The sequence below is a fragment of the Photinus pyralis genome, unplaced genomic scaffold (genome assembly GCF_008802855.1).
Source record: "Photinus pyralis isolate 1611_PpyrPB1 unplaced genomic scaffold, Ppyr1.3 Ppyr1.4_LG7, whole genome shotgun sequence".
NCBI lineage: Eukaryota > Metazoa > Arthropoda > Insecta > Coleoptera > Lampyridae > Photinus > Photinus pyralis.
This window is the reverse complement of record NW_022170738.1, coordinates 19,080,255-19,104,433: the sequence shown is the minus strand read 5'-3', so window position 1 is coordinate 19,104,433 and position 24,179 is coordinate 19,080,255. Positions and strand designations below refer to the sequence as shown.

At 36.1% G+C, this 24,179-nt stretch overlaps 1 protein-coding gene across 4 annotated transcripts in view; it reads right to left on the bottom strand.

The window, feature by feature from the left end:
* LOC116175917 (serine/threonine-protein kinase 32B) overlaps positions 1 to 24,179 on the bottom strand; it is a 267,380-nt gene that overhangs the window by 31,159 nt on the left and 212,042 nt on the right. For all 4 annotated transcript variants that reach the window (XM_031494294.1, XM_031494297.1, XM_031494299.1 and 1 more), the window contains one exon: positions 5,528 to 5,693. In XM_031494294.1, coding sequence (XP_031350154.1) covers positions 5,528 to 5,693 — 166 coding nt within the window. The remainder of the gene's footprint in view (positions 1 to 5,527; positions 5,694 to 24,179) is intronic.

Here is a 24,179-nt window from a genome sequence, read left to right as displayed (position 1 = left end):
GAGGCCATATGCGATAAACAATGTTTCACAGGCTTGAAATTCAAAGGGAGGCGATAAATAAGGTTCAAATATCGGCGCAATGTATCGCCTACGATATATCGCAGGTCATATGTTGCGTCGATATATCGCTAGGGAGGTTCATACAGAAAAATTCGATACAACTGAATACCGAACGATCCTCGAGATCTTCACACATATATCATTTTTACAATACACCTTAAGGGGTTGATTCTGTCCTACCAGATCAGCATGGTTTGTAAAACGAACTTTTGAATCGGCATTAGTTTGCATGCGCAAAACAAATTTTTTGATTCGGCACTAGTTTTACTTTTATTCGAGGTGCCTACATACAAAATTTCATCTAAATATCTTAACAAATAAAAAAACAACTGAGCATGCGCAAAACAAATTTTTTGATCGGTATCAGTTTTCCTTTTATTCGAGGTGCCTACATACAAAATTTCCATTAAATATCGTAACAAATAAAAAAATTGGGATTGCGCAAATATAAAAGTTGTAATTGCGCTTGCGCAATATTTTTTTGCATCTGCATAGTTGCCTGAAGTTTAAGAAATATTTACCAACACACAAAAACCGGACATTCATATGTTCTTTGTAACAAGAGTTATACGAGAAACCCATTTTGGAGGTTTGGGCGGTAACTTTTTGCCCCGTTAATCTACGTAGCCAAAAAACAATAGCGACCTTTCATACATGCCGAAGACCATGTGTATCAATTTGCAAAGCGATCGGACGTTTCTACACAAAGTTATCGTGCACACGGACAGACAGACGGACGGACAGACACGCAGACGGACAGACAGACAGCAATACAAAATTATAAACGATCTCGAGGATCGTTAATAAATACGAAATTTGTATTTATTTGCAACTAGATGATTTCAGGTGTTCCTGAATAACTAAATACTAAACTGTCGTTTGTCTGTACAAATTGCACCATCTCTACAGCTAAACCTGACGGCGCGAAACCGCTCGCAACGACACCGACTCTTTTGGGCCAGATTTTATTGCCTTTATATGCCATTTTATGTTTCCTGGGCGCAGTGAAGTCGTGGGTGAAGATACGTTCGCTTCTTTTCGTTGACTGAGCCCTTAATCTTCGGCCCACTACGGGAGAACGGTATATGGCAGTACTCGAGACCAAGTGTCCGCCGGCCCATGAACAAATTGCAGTCTCTTTACTAATTGCTCGTTTAAGTTGCACATCTTTTCTCGGTCAATTGGTATGATTGACTATCTACCTGAACGCTTTCTTTACAAGTTGAAAGAATCGCCATTCCTTTCGACCGAATTGGAAACGTTCGAACGTATGTTTTTATTTCTGTTAATGTTTCCCTTGCACAACCAAATTCTGCGTATTTATGCACGGTCTATTAATTATTAGTATATCGCGCGAAACAAACATCTCCCGTTTAAACGTGTCTTGTTCTTAATCCTAATAACAAATATAATGGAATCAGCATCAGCGTCTAAAAATAGAATGATTTCAAAAATTTAGTTCAAGTTAAAGACTCCCATTTAATCAATAATTATTATCAACCAAAATCATCTCAGTACTAGTAGTTTTTGTATAATCACTTTTATCAGTGCCAGTACATAAAAACTCCCTACTGGAAATGTCAGTAGGGACCTACCAGTCAAACAATTTCAAAAATACGTCAAGTTAATTATATAGTTTAAGTATTTAAGGTACTAATTGTCGGCAGCTACCTTGGCGGCTACTGATTTCGGGATAATCCCTTATATCAAGCATCTGCAAAAGGCGGTTGTGTTATATAATCTAATTATTAGAGACGCTTTGTTTTATGTTTTGAACGGTGCATTTAGACCTTGTTCCCTTTCAGAAAAATCTTTACAAACGAAAAGTTCAAAGACGTCATCGAAAATAACAAAATAAAGTTTAACTGTACAGAAAAATTATTAAGAAAAGTTGAAACGTATAGGGCCCACGCAAAAATGTAGTAATGCCGTAACATTAACATAGCCCATAAAAACTTTCTGGAGTAGGAAGCAGAAATAATTAAACTGCTTATCAAAATCCTCTACCCGTAACTTTCATAATAACATTACAGCGGCAAGCGATAATCTAATCACCGAAAGGGTCGAAAACGCCTGTAGATTGTAATGAAATCGAAGGAGCCCAGGTACACCTTCACACATGGTTCTCTTTTACACGATATTATTTAACGCAATCGCCCAATCGGCTAAATGTAAGTGTTTTGTTCTCATTTTCGGGCCGTCCGTCTAATAGCGATATAACTGGGGGGAACTATTAAATTAAATGTATACATATGATGGTATGTTCGAGACGTGTTATCACAGTATTTATTTTATTTATTGGAGTTCCAAATTGTGTCTTTATACGAAATTGATTTATCCTGCTTTTGACTTGCATTTATGATGTCTCATGTGTTTCGTTTTTATGAATTTGATTAACGGGTGCATTTGGTTCGATTTCCTGATTTTTATCATACAATTTTAGATGTTTTATTTGTTGATTTTCTCTTACATTTTGTTGTCGTAGTTTTATTTTAATTGTATTTCTGTGGGTTATATCAGGTTTTTTGTCCCTAGAAGGTTTTCCTGGTATCACTCGGTTGTGTGCGTAATAATTTGATTTGTTTTTTTCTTTTCTTACGCATAAAATTCTGCGTGTTATTCTATTCCCTCACGATTATGTCTCACGTCTCAACACATAAAAGAACCGACCTACTGGGTATTACATTACGCACCGTGGTATTACATATCGTAGTAGTCCGAGGAGGCTGTAACTGAGATTGAATTTGACTTGAAAATTGGGTGGCCCTGCTAATCGTTATCGTTATCAACTGTACGTATAGGGTAAATCACGAATTGCAGTGCCGGTTTGGGGGACCTCTAAGATCATTACAAGACTTTTCGAATAATTTGGATTTTTCCACTTCTCTGTATTTTTCAAGTTCTTTTAATTATTCGGGTTCAAGTATAGCTGATTGATTTTTATTATGACAGGAGCTACAAGTTTTAGGTTTCCCCTGTCTGCCTTTCGTTTCAAGACCAGGACTTCTGGCTGGGTGCTTCGGCAAGTGGCAGTGTCAGAGTTGTTTTCCTCCTTCAAATTATCTACGGTCCGCTACAGTAATATACATTTTAACCGTTGGAACGAGTTTAAGGGAGCTTTCGTCCATATTAAGATACGGCGCTTTTTGAAATTGGTACATGTAAGATTTAAAGGGCAGTACTTTCTGGACCGTGTAAGTTTTCATATGTACCTACCGCTTTATGCAAATGAAATCTTGAGTAGGTTTCATAGCGTGGGTTAAATAACAAGTGCTGCGATAAGAACAGACGCGAGTTGTCAAGTTTGCGTTGGTTCCGTTTTGTAAATAAAAGAAAATCGCCCGAGCGGTCGTAAACGAAGTTAGTTAGTTTGAATTTAATTTTTTTCCAGAATATTACGCATCAAATGAAACGCGTACGACGACATTATTATCGACTTTGTTTAATTTTCCTCCATATTAATTGCGAATTAAATGTGGGGTTAAGTGCAAAAGCACAGCGAAGCAGCAGGAAATTGCTCTCTGCGAACTGCAACTTTGGCATGAGCGCGTAACATGTAATTATTGCATTTAGTTTCCTTTTTAGCGCATTTCCACAAAAATAAAAAAAATGCGCTATTGTGGCCACTTTGTCCGTCCGTCCGTCCGTCCGTCCGCTAACTTTGCGACGCCGACGCTACTAGTTTTTTATCTTAAGAGCTATTGTTCTACTTTTTTCGCTATTTGGTTCGTTATGGTGTCGAGTCTTGTACCAAGGAAGGAATTTTTTCTGTACCGCTTACAAAAAAAGTTATGTAAAAAAACAAAAAACCGTTTTTTACATGTTCCATAATTTTACACTTTTGCCGTTTATTAACGATCCTAAAGATCGTTTATAATTTTGCATTGCTATCTGTCGCCTGCCGGTTGGTCTCTCCGTCTGTTCCTTTGTCTGTCTGTCCATCTATCTGTCCGTGTGAACGATAACTTTGTTTAGAAATGTTCGATCGCTTTTACATCTCCGTTAGTTATGAACTAAATTGCATGAAATTCAATATGGGCATAGCTTTAACCATATAATACGCAATGCCAAAAGTTGAATCGAATCGATTCAAAATTCACAGTGCCCTTTTCGCATCTCGACCATTTATAAGCCGAATTGCAAACTTTTTTACTTATAAAAGTATTTGAATGAAATTTGATACATAGGCACTTGGAATAAAGGAAAATCAAACGTCAATTTCAAAATTTGGTTTGCGCATGCGCAGTGCCAACTTTTTTATTTATGGAAGAATTTAAACGAAATTTGATACATAGGCACTTGGGATAAAGGAAAATCAAACGCAATTTCAAAATTTGGTTTTGCGCATGCGCAGTGCCAACTTTTTTATTTATGGAAGAATTTAAACGAAATTTGATACATAAGCACTTCGAATAAAGGAAAATCTAGCGCTAGTTTCAAAATTTTATTTTGCGAATGCGCAGTGCCAACTTTTTTATCTATGGAACTATTTAAGTGAAATTTGATACTTAGGCGCTTGGAACAAAGGAAAAGCTAACATTAGTTTTAAAATTTAGGTTTGTGCATGCGCAGTTCCAACTTTCTTATTTAGAAAAGCATTGAAATGAAATTCTTCTCATAAACTGAAATTGAAGTAGCACGTCAACAATGGATTGCCCATGTGCAACGCTATCTTTTATATTTGTGGGCGGATTTTTACGATTTTAACAGAAGTTGCATCTTACAAATGGGAAATGAATGCAAGTGGAAATGCGCTTTATGTAAATCGTTACGATTACTTTTTAACTTGTTTTATTATGTATTTATTTCATTTTATGGTCATGCTAATAAAGACATTGTTATTATTGTTAAAAAACTGTCGATTTTTATAGCAGTTGTACAAAAAAATTCATGTTATGGAACATGTGGACTTTTCTCATTGCTTATTTTGTAAGTAAACGCCCTCAAAACCTTACAGTAGAATTTATCAACAGTAGCCGCTTGTGGCGTTATATTCAAATTGAAAACTGAAAATCGATACCTCCGGATTATTAAGACTGACAAGCAGGAAACTTAAAAAACATTCCGCTGTCTGCAATTTCGTGGGGAACGATTTATGTCACAGTGTAAAATTCCTTTGATAAAAAATGAAATTCCAGAAATGGCTTCCTACAACAAAGTAGTCAACCGCATGGATTTAATATGTGTGGCGTACGGGTGTTCTATTGTGACTTCGTACACGATGGCGTTCCGATTGTCATCTTTTGAGAGATTGTACGAAATATAGGCTTATACTGTATATCAATCCTTCCTCGTGTACTCCCCTTATAATTTGACACACAAAAAGTACTTCACCAAACCACAAATGCCCTCAGCATCAAAACACGAGTGACACGACTCAAGTAAATCTTTGAATACAAAATTGGGAGTAAATGTAAAAATTTTCATAATGCCATCATTTTAAATAACGGCACGAACCACCTCTTACCTTGAAATGAGAACCATATATTTACAAGAAAGGGATGTTCCAACTTCGTTAGAATCTCGACCTCTCTGAGCACATTTTTCAGAGCGTCGCGTTCCAAGCACTGGTGTTTGTTCATGTACTTCATGGCGAACATTTGCTTCGAGTCCTTCTTTTGCACGATGCAGACCTGAAAATAAAAGCAAAACCGTTTTAAATACGAAAATCCTTTGAAAGTAGACGCGGAACAGAAACGCGTTTTAGCTTAAAAGTAAAGTGGCTGCTATAAAATTCATCATATCATATCTAGGTCACATGAGACTGCGGGAATTTATGATCGCTACCGTATACAATTCATTACTGTAGGAAAATTGCACCTCTAAGTTCCAACAGAACTGCTTTATTGAGGTAATAACTCACTTCTTATAAAATACACGTTTCATCGTTCAGTGGGTTAATTAAGGAGAGAGAAAGCTACTGAAATCCAATTTGCTATCTATTGTCGTCAACACAGCGATAAAATTAACGACGCCGTGCCAACGGTGTGCCAATTAATTAATTCGCCTCTAATTTAGACATACATCTTAGAGATATTAGGGAAACTATCAACAACGTAATGCCGCTATTTCGGATCCGCGATAACATAATCGGGACAGTATTTTTGATAGAGCGGAGTCGACTTGAGCATAAAAATACATATGTGCGAGAACGCTGATTTAACTGTTTTTGCGACGACACCAGTGAGAGGAAGTACGTGACAGTTCGGCTGAATAAGATCCGTCGTTATCTAGCGTGGGTTTGGTGCAGAATCCGCGTGAGTAGTTTCCGTCAGGATACGTTCGAGATGTATAGCAATTTTAATTTCTGGTGATCTGATTGGCTGGAAGAATGTATTTCCTTGGTAACACAGAGCGGGATGTTCGACGGGTGCAGTTAAAAAAATTCAAGTGGTGGGGAACAGTTTGTTCGAATAATAGCCGCGCGCATTACGCGGTTAGCCACGAGATACTTCGCATAAGACAAGATGGAAAAGTTTATTAAGTGAATCGATCGCATTAATTATTGGGTGGTTATATTTAGCTAGTAAAAAGAATCAGATTGTGCCGTGTAAACAATAGCCGTCGCAAAATTCGTCTAAGCTGCGAAAAAATAAGAAGAAAGTCACGCTGTAAACGACGACTGTGTGCGCGTTGGTAATAAACAAGAAAGTCTAAGTCAATCACTCTTGAGTTTAGCGTAGGGTAGTCAAATCGTGGTTAAGGAGCAAAAAATTTCCTGACTTTTATGTAAATAACTATGAACTATGATAGTTCCATTTGGAAAAGTTTATTACGAACCTAAAAATATCATTCAAACATTTGAGTGACCCGTCACCGTTCACTTTTAGCGGGGGTTTGGGGGGTATTAGGAGTGACATTGTGCAAACATTCTAATTATGGTGTTTATATTGAGTTTTGACGATGCCGGCGAGCGGTGCGGACGTACTTGAACCATCTCATGAGAAAATTTGTAAAAAGTGTAACAGAACACCTCAAGCATTTTTGGAGTGTATTTCTTGTGGATCTGTGTACCATCCAGGCTGCGCTAAACGTCTGCAAGGTGTAAAAATTGTGGACGATAAGCTATTATACTGCTGTGAAAGTGATAACCAAAAATCTAATGACGATAACTTTCAAATCCCCAGTGTTTCAATGGAGATGCTTTTAGTGGAAATTAAGTACTTGAAAGACTTACTAGTGGAAAAAGATAAGGTGATAGACTACCAAAAATTAACAATTGAAGCACTACAGAATGTAAACGTCCTTGCAAACAGACTGCAATCAGCGCTATTGAATGAAGATGATAAGTTATTGAATAGTTTGACCTCTACCTCGATAACCAAAATAAATGTACCTAATGCAACCCAACCGGCTGCAGGGAAATCAGCTTCTGTTAACGAAACCCGGGGATCATCTCAGGGGAGCGTAAATAAAAAAATTCGAGGAAAGCTCGACACCCATCTAGTAGTTCTGCGACCGAAGTCGTAGCAAAAGATACCGGTTCTGGAAATAAATGTTCAGAATCTGTGTCATACGTGGCTGCTGTAAAAAAGTCCTCAAGCGAGTATAAGGGTACCAATGCAAAAGTAAGTCAGAAATCTGAAAGTGATTGGAAAGTTGTAAGTAGGAAAAAATCCAAACGTGAAAATGTGGTCGTGGGGAACAAAGCAATTGAAGCGCAGTGCAGCATCAAAGCGGCGGTTAATAGGGTTTACGTTCATGTATATAAACTGGACCCTGAGACCAGTTCTGAAATGCTACACGATTACCTGAAGGAGACTTTTCCCGAAGTGATCTGTGAACAACTTCAATCAAAGCACCCTAACTACTACTCGTCCTTTAAGGTTACGGTGCATGATATCCATAAGGACAAAATCATGGATCCATCATTATGGCCTTCTGGGGCTTGCATCAACCGGTTTTTTCACAAACGACCGATCGTGAACACAAAGGAATGAGTGGTGAGCCAACGGGTAACTGGGGCGGCCCAAATGCGGTAACTGTTTTTCATATTAATATTCAAAGCCTCAAAAACAAATTGGATGTCCTTGAAACTTTTCTAATTGATAAGAACTTTGATGTGGTGTGTGTTAGTGAGCACTGGATCACCGATGTTGACACTCTGTCTACTTTGAACCTAGGTGCATGGTATGTAGCCTCGTATTTTTGTAGAGCTAATTCAATACACGGGGGTGTATTAATTTTATCTAAAAACAACTATAAGGCGAAGCAACTTAGTGCTATTAATAATGCTGCGATTGAAATTCATTTTGAAGTTTGTAGCATTCAGCTGGGCGCCGATGTCATAATTATTTCAATCTATAGATCTCCGCTTGGGGATTTTGGCATTTTTTGTGGAGAGTTGGAATCGGTCCTTCAAAAGTGGGAAAACAGTAAAATAATACTAGCTGGTGATTTTAACGTTTCTTTTACCTCAGGATGCCCAAAAGCAATAACTTTGTGTGAATTATTAACCCAGTTCGGTTTTATACAAACAGTGTTCACACCTACTCGTAATCATAACTGCATAGACAATATATTTATTAATTTTTCAACCAATAGTTTTGCATCTGGAACTATTGATTGTGACTTTTCAGACCATATGGGTCAAGTAATCGAAGTGCGAGGTACGCAATCACCGTACATTAAACAGTATCAAACTACAATCCATCGCCCTTTAACGGAGGTAGGGTGTTGTGAATTTTTTTCGAAGTTTTGTATATATGACTGGAAGTGTTTATTAACAAACGAAAAGTGCGGAAGTCCCTCTTTTTCCATTTTTTTTAAAGAATTTTATAAGACCTTTCTAGTGTGTTTTCCGACTCGCGTAGTGAACAGTAGGCCTTGCGATCATAATGTAAGCTGGTTTACCGAGAGACTTAAATGCCTAAGAGATAAACTTCATCTGTTTACCAAGCTGTACAAGACATACCGTTTCCCTAACTTGTATCAAATTAAGAAGTATCTGTATAGTCAATATAAAAAGGAGATCCAAGCGGCTAAAACCGAAGCGAACAATAAGTTAATTCGTGGTTCGAACAATTCAACTCGCGTAATGTGGAAAATCATAAACGCTCATACGAACTCAAATACCCACATTCAATCAACACTAACTGCTGATGAATTTAGTGTATACTTTTCGAACACTGCTAATAGTACTGATGATAATGATCCTGGAAGGGACATAGATCCACTTCACTATTGTACTCAAATAGATCAAGCCTTGCATTTTGAGTTTGTGCAGGTTTCTCAAATTACAGTTAGGCATTCTTTGAGAAAACTAAAAACGGGAACATGTAGAGACATTTACGAACTAAACGCAAAATTTATAAAAAGTAACATGAGTTTACTGGTACCGCCTCTTACTTTTGTTATTAATTCTATTATTTCGTCGGGGGTTTTTCCCGAAGAATTAAGAACTTCATTGGTTATTCCAATTCCAAAAAGACCTGGTGCGAGTGATATTACCGAATTTAGGCCCGTGTCTATCCTTCCGGTTTTCTCAAAAGTCATTGAAATAATTCTATACGATCAGCTTATAGATTATTTCGAAAAAAATGATTTGTTCTACGATAAGCAGTACGGCTTCCGGAAAGGACGGGGTACGGCTAAAGCAATTATAGACTTTACGGGAGTTATACTGGAAGGCTTTGAAAGACGTTTGAACACTGTAGCAACATTTATAGATCTTTCAAAAGCTTTCGATTGTGTCGCGTATGATATTTTAATTAGTAAACTCAGATGCATTTATAATTTTAGTTATAATAGCGCCAACTTGTTAATGCCTTATTTAAGTAATCGTTTTCAGTGTGTATCTTTTAACAATCAACGTTCGGATGTTTTACCGTTAAGAAGAGGAGTACCGCAGGGGTCCATTCTTGGTCCCTTGCTGTTTCTTATATATGTTAACGATTTACCTCTGTGTCTTCCATCTAATGTAACCTGCATCTTATATGCTGATGACGCGACGCTTATTTCCAGCGAGAGTGATGCTAGGTTAGCTTTTGCTAAATCTAATGATAGTTTAAATTTAGTTAAGGATTGGTGCCTAGCAAACAAATTGTCAGTGAACACTACAAAAACAGCCCTCATGAATTTTACTTTAAAAAAATCGGACTCAGGTACTTACGTTACTGTACCGCATGTTAAATTCTTAGGATGTGTTATTGATTCACGTTTAAGTTTCGGTCCTCAGTGTGAGTTGGTTGCTAAGAAACTATGTAAATTAATATTTCTCTTACGTCGACTTGTTAGCAACGTCTCTAGTAATATTGTTAAAGCAGCATATTTTGCATTAGTACAAAGTACCTTGTGCTATGCAATATTGACCTGGGGACATTGCTGCTCTTGGCATAAGGTGTTTAAATTACAACGAAAAGCTGTTCGAGTCATCGCCGGGCTTGGTTATCGTGATGATTGTCACAAGGCTTTCAAAAACCTTGGAATATTGACGTTTCCTTCATTATTTATATTGGAAGCAGTTTTGTATATTAAGAATAATATATCTATGTTTAATCAGCAATCAGATAAACATGACTATAACACAAGACACAAACTAAATCTGAATACAAAATTCTGCAGATTGTCAGTTACGCAAAATGGAACTTTGTTTCAGGGCCAGTCTCTTTACAACTGTCTCCCTTTAAATGTTAGAAATCTTAGTGTTAAGGAACTTAAGGTGCCTTTAAAAAACTATTTGTCCCGTAATGTATTCTATTCTTTTGAAGAATTTGTTCAGTCCGTTAGAAATGTTAACTGTATTTAGTTAGTCATGTAATTGTTGATACGTTTGTTTTCTTATGTATATATTGTTCTATATGTTTTTTGACGCATGTAAGTGCTTTGCACGATAGCATTAAAATATTATTATTATTATCGGTGTTTCTTGTGAGAACTCAGGTCTAGCCTGGTTAACTAATCGCACGGATTAAAATCAAGTAACGATTAGTGTCTGTGTCTGTGTCTGGTGAAGTTATGTAGGGTCCTAAAAAAAAAAAAAAAAAAAAAAAAAAAAAAAAAAAAAAAAAAAAAAAAATCACACATGGGCACAGTAAGCCAACGCTATCAGGAAAGAGGAAAACAAAACAAAACAAAAATCATTATAATAATTCCTGTAATTTTATTAAATGGAGTTTATTGTGTAAGTGTTTCTTTGGCTTTGCGTTTGGGTTGAATACGAGTGGGTTGTGATAACGTGGTGTTCTTCGGTGAGGATGGAGTTTTGTGTTTTTTTACTGTGCTAGGACGTGTAACTTTATTGGGTGGACCTGTCTTTGTGGTACATGTTGCCTTACTTGTATTTATGGTGTTTCTTTGTTCTTGAGGTTGTATTTGTGTTATTGCTTGGGTTATTGGTGGATTATTATTATTATTATTATTATTATAAAGGTATTTATTTTTACACAACGTTAAAAATAAATACTTTTATTTTCGTTTCGTTTGAAATATTAAAAATTTGAATGTTCGAATTCAATTTTTTTTGGGTAAAGTACCGAAGAAATGAGACAATTTGATTTATGTGAAGGGTGTCTCATTAATAAAGGTCACAGGGAAGCAAGTAGGTGTATACAGTTAGTATTATGGGAGGGACTAGGGAGAAACTATACTTGCGTTATTGAATGCGTTTTGATTGTCGATATACCGATATTTTAATATCAGATTTCATCTTTCCAGTTTTATATAGGAGTAGGCATTTACAGAAACTGGGTGGCGCTTAATTGCACTGTAAGCTACCATGAGCTGACGAAGATTTATGACCAAACGAATCAACCGCTGTGAAGAATCTCAAGCCCTTTTTATTTTACAACCCTGAGCTCGCTGGTCGTTTATGCAGCGCCAAACTAGCCTACCGTTACAAAATGCTCAGAGGGGTAGATTTAGTTTAGGTACCGTATAAATAAGGTAAATTGTATGTTTTTATTTTGTAACATTTCGAGTTTCTCATGTACATTTAAATTCTAGTTTGTTTGAGGATCATAGTATTTTTCCAATTGTATCCGGATTATTTGTGGTTGGCGAGTCGAGTCATATTTCATCGCTCAGGAATTCAATGTTGGTTTATTGGTAAAATTCGATATTTGATTACGAATAGTTAATGTACCAGTCTAACCACAAATTATTACATTGTTTTACCAGATAGCTTTCTTGGCCCATTCTTTTTTTCCCATCTTAGTTTTACTCGGGGAATTACCGTTATCAAAATCTCATGTGGTCGCTTTAGGCTTTAAAGATTTTCTTGATAAATTACAAATGTGTCGTTATAGAAAATGTTATACGTGCACCGCTTCATAATGAAAGAGAACATAACTAAGTATTCAAGAAATAAAGCGCGGTAAGATAAATATGAGTGTTCAGGCAGATACGAGTCTAAATGTTATAATGTTGCAAGCTCTAGAAACTGTCGCGACAGACATGAGAGGGGTAATCTCCGCTATTCCTTTGCGTATATACAAAACAGTAAACACTTCGGTTGCGGTGTATCCATTTCAGAACTTTCAATCGGCGAATAGACTATGAAAAATTTGGTGGGGGAGCGGCATTCTTACTTTAACTTTTGAACAGAACCTCTGCAGGTCCAACTCTGCACCTTTTCGATCTCATATGGGATTTGTAGCCAGAGGCAAAACTACGTAACGTATATGCAATCATTTTAGATAGCGTCACAATTGTTTCTTGAACGGGAAGATGAGTTTGTATAATCGAGGTATGTGAAAAGATATCAGTCGCGTAGTCGTATGTGATAGTGTCAAATTTCAATTGAAAAACTTGCCGCAAGTTTGACAACATTTATTGCTGGGTGCATTTTAAATGCTGTACGAGTCGCCCTTACGAGTTAACGAATACAATGGGGACTTTCGTTGTGTAATAACTGGGAATAGTGAAAAGCGTTACTGTATTAAAACGTGAGCGAATGTTTCTTTTAGTTTCGGCGCATATTGAATTACTGTTCTTGCTCTTAAATATTGTTACCACGAAAACGTTGGGGTCCGAGCTGCACAACATTTCCGTGGCGTTTTTTTTGGAGTGGCAAGTGAGGTTAACAAACTGTTTAGTTACTAAAGTTATGCGCCTAATTTATTTATACGAGGTGCTAATAACATTATAAATAAACTAAAATAACAAACTACTGAGAGTGGTCAAATCAGAGCTTCAAGTTTAAATTTTCAGATTAAAAGTGGAGATAAAGAGCTAATAATCAGAAAGGTAAGAGTCACTGAACACTTATTCATTACTGAGCTAGCCGTGGTATTGCTATACAACAAATTAATTCTTACGGTAAAATTTTTACCAGTGCCGTAGAGAATACAATTTATTTTGTACAAGAGGGGTTTTTATTTGATTTAATTTAATTTTTAAATTTTGTGTTACGCAGTCATTCGTGACTGGACCGGAACGATACAACCAGGGTAACTGCTCCAAAATCTACAAATCTACAAAGTTTGTTTATGGTGAGAGGGTGAGAGAGAAGTACAGTAGTTGGACGTAAAATATCATCCAAAACTTTTTCAAGTTAGTCTCACAATTTTTAAATAACGTGTCTGCAGACCTATTGTAGGTGTATTTGGCAGAAATAACATTATTGGCTCCTCTTTTCTTGGATATTGAGTGTTTCTAGTAAATAAACCGAACTATAGAACTATAGAATAATTGGGCTACAAACTAATAATACATTTCCTAATAGTTGATAATGAAGCGCTAACTTTACAGACACGTGTACCTGTACAACTGCTCGGTATTGGAAATGTTGCTGCCACTATTCAATTCAGAGAGGCTGTCATCCCTCCATATTTATTGAAAAACATGTTTAAAATTAAGTTGCGGGCTGAAAACAATAAACTTGTTTGTAGATCGGTTCTTCCAAGTCATTCCATCATTAATAACAGTCTTTATACTTTATCTCCTTCAACTTTGTTTTTCTACATTTTCAAATTTTCGTCTACACGACGAGGTCAAATGGAAAATTATTCACATTCTTGTAACATTTAAGGCCGCAAAGCTTCATTCTCCTGCCTCGCCTTTTTCTGGCGTTTCTTATGTAAATAACTATTGAAATTGTTATTTGACTAAGAACACAAATTATGAGAATTGTTTTCCAAGCCCTTTTTGTTTTCAGTCGAGCGGAATAACCGCTTCTTCTCTCTAAATTGTCCCTTTGGATACGCACAGTGTGGGTATATTCGCAACCCGAACCTGTTAATGCCTAAACATGCGATAAAATCGAAGCTTTTACTCGTAATTTACTCTTTACCATAGCATGGAAAAACGCTCCTTTGAAAGTCGTTAAAGTAAGCACGAATTTAAAACTTTTGAACTTTTGAAGTGTTTGAACAGGATTATACAAATGGGGGTGGTAGAGTGGAGGCTTGGGGGCTACTTTGTACTGATTGTGAGCACCAAGGCATAAAACTGAAATCATGTTTATTTTGAATTTATGTTATTTTTTATAGTATTTGTCAAGCTATTCAAAACACAGCAAAAAGCACATTTATGTTTTCTTTTCCTGACAGCTTTCGCAACTTTCGGCGTGGAACGAAGCACTTGACATCATTTATATTTTTACAGTTCGTTATGTATATTTTATTTCTGATTTATTCATGTTGCATAAGCTATGTAGCCATAGCTACCTTTGGATTCGCATACGCGTTCAACCTCAGATCCGCATATTTACAGACGACCAAACAAATAATCGCTATATTCTAGCCCGGTTATTAAATTAAATATCAACAAAGGGAAACACACGCTGTTTTTTTACATAAAGACAAACAATACCTGCACAGTGTACAATTCATAATTAAAATATGATACAATCAGAGACTTGCTATAACTAGACTGCGCTTAACGTATCTAAGGTGTTGTCGACACAGTATGCAACACACAATGCACCGCGGGGCAAAAATCGCAGAGATGATGTGCAATATAATGAAATAAGCTGTTATTTTAGATGTTCCGTTCTTTAATTATTCTCGTGATTAGCTCGAATTAGTGAACAGATAAATTTCTGTTGAGAATAAACCAATAAACTTAGGTTAACTCGTGCGTATCAACATGTACTCTGGAGATAGAATTTTAAATAATATGCAGATTTCCAACGGATAAAAGTTTAAAGGGCCAATGGATCAGAGCCATTCGAAGAGAAAAATTTACTCCCACCATAGTGCATTTGCGGGGAATGAAGCCTATTTTAGACAGGTACCTACGAAGGTGTTAAACAATAACGCAATACCGGGCGTTTTCGACTTTCCCATTCACTTAAAATAACGTAGAACTATTATTCGACATCCTTTACCAGATAACGGCAGTACCTATTTGTCTATTAGGTATAGACGTAACTAGGTACTTACTGGTACTAAGTATATTTCAGGTTTTGTTACAAGAAAAATAGCTAAAAGTCTGTTAAATGTTCCATATGTGCAGATGCGATATTCGCATCAGAGAGTCATTCAAAGCTTTTAACTAGAAAAAAATCGTGGAAGATTGTTGCACGTATCAAGCGATGAATTAAAAATTTGCCAAATTGCTGAAAATGTGTTCAGGTTTTTCATTCAATCCACACCACACCGCGTTGTAAACAAAATGGTTATCAGAAGTCTAAGAAAAATAAATAACAGTTACAGCCCATTTGGGTTTTTGGATAGGCATATATTGAATCAAAATCCGCTAAATAATCATATCTTACTACTTACATCTTTAGTTTTAAGAGTATATTTTCCCATGCGTGTTCACCACCAAAATACACATATAAATCGAATTAGGACCAGAGTAAGGCAGTTATATACCAATTTAGTACAAATAAAATATCAATAAATTCGATTAAAACAGTTAACAGTTATATGTTATCTTTTTTTGCTACTAAAATTTAGAATAAACATATGCTAAAGCAAGCTGCAGAACGTACATCTGCCCCGCGATGAACAGTTGGTTGCCTATCCTATCTTGACAACAGGCGTTTATAGTAAAATGTACGTTACGCGCGGTCTAGTTATAACAAGTCTCTGGATACAATGGATTTCTCCGAATTCTCGTGCGTAGCGGTATAAAAATCTCGTCTCGCATCGCACATTTCGCGCTGTGATTCCGCACCAGAGACTATTTAAATTCAAAGACAAAAAAATCCCTTTAGATGGGTATAATGAATGGCTCCTTTGATTTTGAACTTCAAACGCGATCATTCAAAAATTAGATGATTCGTCGGCATGATACTATATTACCATGATTCGATGTCACTGTCATATAAAAAATATTATTTGTGCACAGCCGATTTCTTCAGCCGTGCAAAGAGTCCATTCATCTTGAACGGCAGAGATTAATTTCGATCTTCTGGTATTACGCCGTTGTCCGTATCCGCAACAATATTCATTACCTCATAATTCAACTTATTTAAGTTCACGCAGTTTTCATCTTTGTATGTTAACATTTCAACTATTGTTCGTATTTAACGTAATAATTTTTAAGCCTTAAATTATCCTTTGTCATTGAAGGTTACTAGAAACTTTAATTCGAGCGTTTAAAATTTTACGCGTTTGTTTTTACATGTATTTAAACTTCGCTACCGTAGGTGCACGCAATTTTTCCGCAGAGAATATGCACTCTCGATTACCAGAGTTGTCACAGCTATAATATATAAATTACAAGAAGTCGCCTGATCTGCTCCATCAGCTCGACGCGAGTTCGAATCGCCCTACGAAAATTACAGTGAATAAGGCGGCTAGGGACGGGCCGTTCAAAATTTGAGCTGCGCCTACGAAAATAATTATATAGGCAACCAATCGTGCAATTCGACAAGTTTCACCAAAGCTACCTGCAAATGACGTCATCTTCCTACAATAAAACCAGATTCCAGACCCTCATTAGCGGTTATTCAACAACAAAGATCTCTTCATACAAAAGTAACTCATTTATGGAATTTCAACTTTCTCCCGTTTTGTGATGTTTTAGTAATACTGGAAACCTTTGAATATAGAATAGGAAATCAAAGTTGAAAACGTATACCTAAGTACTACCATTGAATATCCAACTCCTCTCAATGGTACTACAATATAAAAAGATTACTAATCTATTTCTTTCTAAGATAACATTCCTACTTGCTTCCTATAGTATAGGGATTTACAATAATGACTTTTTGAGATTTGGACTAGGGTAATGAAGGGAACAATTTCCGAAACAAGAAAAACTGGTCTTCAATTTTTGCGGTTCATAGCACAAATTTATTTAAACAATTATGACATCCGATCAAACTACGGCCCCATAGATTTCTAAATTTATATGATAACGATTTTCACAGGTGCGCGGATGTAAAGAATGGTACTCTTCTTCAATTAGATGGACAGTTTTCGATATTTCGCATGGCTTCCGCAATGTAGCCCGGTATTTGCTGCGTTTTCAACCTTCTCCCATTTATCAAATTATATATCTGAATTCTGATCTAATTTACAACAAAATAAATGACTCATATTTCATTACAAAAAATGTTTTAATAGATTTTCGGAAATTCTCCAATTCCAACACGACATTCGCCTGCTTTACGAAAATAGTTTATTTGGCTAGCCGTCAAACCTACAGTGAAATTATCGAAAGCATAGGTAGATTAAAAAATTATCAAAATCCTCGTGTGAGATCGAAGGGAGATCAGCGCATTTTTGTGTGGCAGATCAGTATTGTATTAGCCACCATCAAGAAGATCTTGTCGCAAGCTACCACATTCCCTTTGTCGGTACCCGCTTCCGACGTCCCGTTCACCCACAATTCGCATTTAGATGAATTTTACTAAAAACCCTCCACAAAATAGTTCTCAATTTTTGGGGCACTTCTCATAGCTCTATTAGCGACACGAGAAAGAGACATCGCGATTCGAGCTTTCAGAAACAAAATTCGCAGAGGAAGATACCTTTTGGGCGCCCTAAGTCCACTACCCCTCGCAGACGTGCGCCTTGTAAAATGAGGTTAATTTCATACCCAGGAAAAAAACAAATCTTCGCCACGCAGTTGTTGTGTCCGTTTACAAGATCTTTCCAACGGCACCAATTTGAAAACAATCTGAAAACTGATGGTGGAGTAAAAACTTCAAACACGAATTGCGAGTGAACGAGACGTCGGAAGTGGGTACCGAGAAAGGGAATGTGGTGGCTCCCGTCAAGATCTTACTGATGGTGGAGTAAAACTTCAAACGCAAATTGGGGATGCACGAGACGTCGGAAGCGGGTACCGACGAAGGGAATGTGGTAGCCTTCGACAAGATCTCACACGAGGACAATTTTTTACTAACGACATGCTGAAATAAAAAATTATCACTTGGAATACTACTAGTGCTTGCTATTTCCGGAATCTTTCCGAGCTCACAAATATTTGAACTTTCGCAAAATATTCGTGAGCATGAAAAAATTTTATATTATTCAAGCACGTGTGGTATTCTGTAAGAAAATTTCACACCATAGTGACCCTCAACGCAAAAGTGACGTTTTATATCAAAACATTGTTACCTTTTTACGTAAAAAAATTGCCGATAAAACGTTGTTACTCCTGAATATTACATTTATTGACGTACATGCAATATTTTTTTAATTATCCGTCAATTATCGTTGGTACTAATAGACGAATAAATGGAAGGCATTGAAATTCTTTTGTTACTCGTCTAATAGGGTCATAAACCATTGTATATAAGTATAATGGTCATTAGGTGTTAATATTGTTCAGGTAAAGTGCTACCTGAGTTGCCTATCGTCATTGTATGGAAGGTATTGCATTTCTTCCGTCGCTATACTTTATATAAACTTTTGAGTAAAAATTACGTTTTATTTCAAAATTTGAAGCAGTTCGTAATATATTTTTTTAATCCACTTAGTTATTAAATAAATTGTGCGGATTTACTTTTTAAATATTTTTTTTACTAAGGCCAGTATTCGCGTTCTTAGTAAATTCAAGATTATCATTTATACACGACTTAAATAATTTTATCAAAAAAATAAATCGCTACATTTAATGACATTCTATATCTCTATCAATTTCCGATAAGACCTCTAGTTAGAATTAATATTTGGGCTTCAAAAATTACTCAAAAGTTTCAACTTTTATTGCAAATTTCAGTGACCATTGTGTGTTGCCTATCCTCTATCCCTAGCACCCTTATGCGGTTCAAGATGAAATTTTTACACACACCAATGAAACAGCCTGCACTAAATTATAGTTGACCGATTTAACTACGCTCACGGCCTGACGGTTCTGTTCGAATAAGAAACTTCTACCACTTTTTCCACCAATAAAACTTCCGTCTATTCAGATTTCTTGACTATAAATCCACTTAACGCGGAGTAATTTCCCGTTGACTCCGCAAAACACACGACACGCAACAGTCTCAATAACGCCAAATGCAAGATAAACATAATATTTCCTGTTATTTGAACTAATCATGCCACGTTCCACGATTAACCGGCACTGCAAGTTTTCAAATGCATTTACAAGGTCAGGGCCGTATTTAAGAACCATTTGCTTCCAGGTAACATAACCAAAGAAATCCTGTCACCACTATCGTAAATATATAATATAAAATCCAAAAAATGTAGGACCGTACTAGAAAGTTCCGTTAAACCGCTACCGTACAGGTACCGATACCAAAGAATAATGTGTACAGCTGTACGGTGTGTACGTAATAACTCATTAACTGAGCAAGGGGGATAGGGATGCGGGATTAGTAACACAGGGTACCAACTATTCTTGAAATTAAAAGTGGAACCTTTTGAGTAATTTTCTGTCGAGATAAAAGGTTCGGTTCCGATTCCGAAAAAAGCGGAACTTCCGATTGATTTTCGATTCCGATTTCGGCCCCGACAAATTTTAATCGGATGTTATTCGGGGGTTGATGGACAGGGTCGGTGCAGTCACAATCAGTACGTTCTTGTACAAAGAAGTTTAGGTATACTTGTGCGCAGGGAACCTTTCTCGCTCCGTGCCTGCTGTTGATTACCTTTTCACTTATTGTATAATTTGCTTCTTTTCGAGTCACTTTATTTGATCTATTTACATATTAGTACTTATTGTTTAAGATGTGACATGCTTCCTCTGCTTGCGATTTCGGTTCCGATAAACCAAATTTAAAAACTCCGCTTGCGGTTCCGATATAACTACTTCCGTTACATCCCTAGGTAATTTGCTGGGTTCAGATATGAATTCTGATCTATAAACTCAGATAAAATGTATTACCATAGAAAACTATTGCTATTATCAGAATGTTATTTGACTTTAACTTTATTTATTGCAACATGGCGTGCCCTAAGCTTTTGTTTTGAGCACTGTTACAGAGGCATGTTTGTTTTGTGTACAGGCGGTTATGCCTTTTTATTATTTTGTTAAGTACCTATGTGTTTATGTATTCACGTAGAAGTATAGTATCTGTATGATGTTGCCCTGTATGTTCGACTAATCGTTTCCTCCGTGGAGGGAGTACCTAATACAGTTCCGATTCTTCACTGTATATGTTGCTTCCTCGTCTCGTGCGGACTGCAGCTCTCGTGTCTTAGTAATACAAAAAGCCCTCCTTCTTGCTTCGGTTTAGTATGTGGTTGTGTTTGATATGATCGACTTCTCCATGAATACTTACTGCTTGCGTACTCAGCTGTTCTCTTTGCATTTATGTCTCTTGTGTTAGCTTTTTAATTAATTTTTTTAACTGCATTTGATTCGATTTTTATTGTACGATTTGAGATGATGTTTGATTTATGTATTGCTCTTGCAATTTGGTCATAGTTAATTGATTTCTGTGCGTAATATATTTAATTTTCTCTTGTCTTTTCTTACTCACAAAAACTTTTCGTTTCCTTCAATTCCCTTCTGAACAGTCAGTATACACAACATAGGAGTTCCACGCGCGCTTGTCGGAATTAAATCGGCTTCATAGGTTATCGAGCTTATACCAGGAGATGGAACAAAACCGCTTTTTGTGCCTTCAAAAGCGTATGGTATGTTTCTGGCGTTTCTTGGCTTTGAAACTTCTTCTGTGAGGAGATATCAGCAGGGAATTCGTTCTGATACACACGGTGGTACCATCTTGTTACACTTTGACAAACGATACTATTATACTTTTGCAAGATAATCATTATTAAAATTGGTAATTTCAAATTTCATACAAATGTAATTTAACTATTTAATGACAATGCAACGAATTGCTTTGGTTTTATGTGGTAAATATTGCACAGAATTTATACTTGCTCCTATACAATGCTTGTTCCTTAATTTGCGTGAGCAGTTGTTTTCTCATATTATTACCGCCGCGCCGGCAATACTTCCTATGGTCCTTGACATCATTTGTGGTTTGCCTTTATTATAAACATATCTGCATTTAACGTAATTTCTGCTGAATTTCCATTATCAAAGCCAATTGTAAAGGAAAGGTAGTGGCTCTAGCGCAAAGTAGTTCTTAGTAATTAGGAAGAACCGCATTTCATCCAAGTTCCCTTTGATAACATAACATCAAAGCGTATTAATTCATTTTTACAATCACACTTACGAATACCAACTAAAAACATCCAAACTTTCGTTTTCCATCGTTTGTTCGATAGAATTTACTTATAATGTTTTTATTTTATAGCAGATATTCCATTGACATTTTAATAGGTTTGAATTAGTAGGCTCAGTCTTTCTGCACCAATAAGAGTAGATAAAGTGATCACTTTAATGGCAAGGGTAGTAGTTAAGTGAAACAAATGATTGTTCATTCTAATGACATCTGTCATTCCTATTCAAAATAGGACGCGGAGCACAGAATAAAATCAAGTTCGGAACAAAAAGCATGCTTGTTTCTATGGAAACGATGGGATGCGAACCTATTTTTGCTATTTCTGAAGTATAAATTAAATTCAGAATTTTCAGAAGTTTTATAATGATTCATATGGCTTCTGCTATAAAATCAAGTTTGTATAAATTATACACAAAGATAGAGGGAAAACACAATAAGGAGTGTAACAAAAATAAAACGCTTAAAGACAGTTATTAACTTATTACACGTATTAGATAAGAGAAATATAAAATTTTACGGCAAAAACATTGCAAAGCCCAAAAAAGAATGGCTTGTTTGAGAGCGTATTGACCTTATCGATAAGTCATTAACCTCAATCGGATTGTTTTATAACACTGTCGTCTGGGGTTGCGGAGCAGTTTCTGAACTCAATTTTGTGGTTCACTTCTCAATGCTTAAACATGTGGTATTCATTTTATTCTTTATTTTATTTATTTTAGTTATGTTATTTATTTTTTTTATTTTAGTTGTTAGTTATTTTATTTATTTTATTTATTTTATTTATTTTATTTATTTTATTTATTTTATTTATTTTATTTATTTTATTTATTTTATTTATTTTATTTATTTTATTTATCTATTTTTCGTGCGAAATGAATGGTAGCCGATGCTGGAGAACAGCGACGAAGTTCGAAAAGATCTTACTGACTTAGATATGTCATTGTCGAATTGTTTTTTAACAGTGTCTTCTGGGTTTGCGGAGGTGTTTCTGAACTAAATTACGTGGGGTTCATTTCTATGCTAAAGGGTATTAGTTCCTAAGCCTAATATTATAAGAGCGATAGTAGATGGACAGTAACTTCAATCGCACGCGTTTGGGAAGGTAATGTCCAAAGATAATATCAATACTCGCTAAAAATGTCAGAACTTAAGGCCATATTTAGAAATGGTCCGATAATACTTTTATTGCGGATTGAAAAAGTAAAACGTATTCGCAACTTTGCGTTTAGTGTAGATAGTTTACGTATAAGTTCAGATGCCAGATGAACATTCGCATCTTTTCACTAACGAAGAAACAAAGAAAGAAAACAAGATCACTTTTAGGTAGGTTGATTCATCATAACGCGGCAATACGTAATCCTTTCGCTACCAAAATAAGTTTTATTCCTTACATTTCCAAGAAATATCAACGTAACTCATAGGAATTAAAAATCTGCCCACTGCTGACGATTTCCTTTTTTAAATTAAAAAATTCACGATTTCGCAATCCATGCAACCATCAAAGACATTGGAAATGATAACCGTATAACGCAATATGTAAAACACAAAATAGCCCTTATTCATCAAGAGATCACTTGGTCCCGTGTCACAAACTTAACTTTCGAATAACACGCTCGTAATGCTATTGAAGGTGATGTGCGAGAATTTTAGATTGGAGTTAGCAACACAAATGCGCACCTCGTTTATTCGTCGAAGAAGTACGAGAATTTCATTCGATGCGCAAAGCGAGCGAATGGGAACGTATTGGGAAAAAAAAGATAACCTCTACGTGCGACGACTACCTTAAAACAACTTGCCAAATTTTTTTATTACACAAACTCTTACTACTAAGTACATTAACTAAACAGTACCTAAACGAGGGAATTCTGCCCATTTTATATCAATCATTAATGACCATTTCCAATTATATTGGCATTCGGATTTGTCATAATTATAGAAGATGTTATTTTAATAATCCGGTGAATGTTAATAATACTTTCAACGTAAAGAGGCAATCGCCACCAGTATCTGCTACTGTTTACTGCGCATCTAGTAGGCTTACATTGAAATTCGTCGAAAAATAAACGAGCTGTAAGTACCGTATCGCCAGTATCCGCGACTTTTTCTTAAACTACCGATTGCGGCCGAGTACGGTACAATCATCACTTGATGCGACACCACTGTCTTTTCTGCTTGAACGAAACTGGTAATTTTATACTTGTTGTAGCTCGTATTGAAATTAGTAGTTCTTTTATTAGTTGTATTGGTTCATAATGGTTCTGGGTTGCGCCACCTATGTTACAAATAAGATATGTTATGTCGTGTCTAACTAATGTGTTTGCTTTATGAATAAAGATTAATAATCAAACAAGTTAAAAAGTTCTTATGCAAACGTAAATGAGGAGAGCGTATTTTCCTCCTAATAGTTAATGCTGTCCCATTCTCTTCATGAAACGCTTTTAAATGCTTTCGCTGCGCATTGTCTACATTAGAAATTTTATTGAATACCTTCATAAATAAAACATACCAGCATGCGTTAACAGTAATTTTGAAACCAGTATTAGTTTTAGTTTCATTCAAGGTGCCTACATATGATATTTCGTTTAACTGCGCTCATAAATAAGAAAGTTGCCATTGCGCATGTGCAAAACCA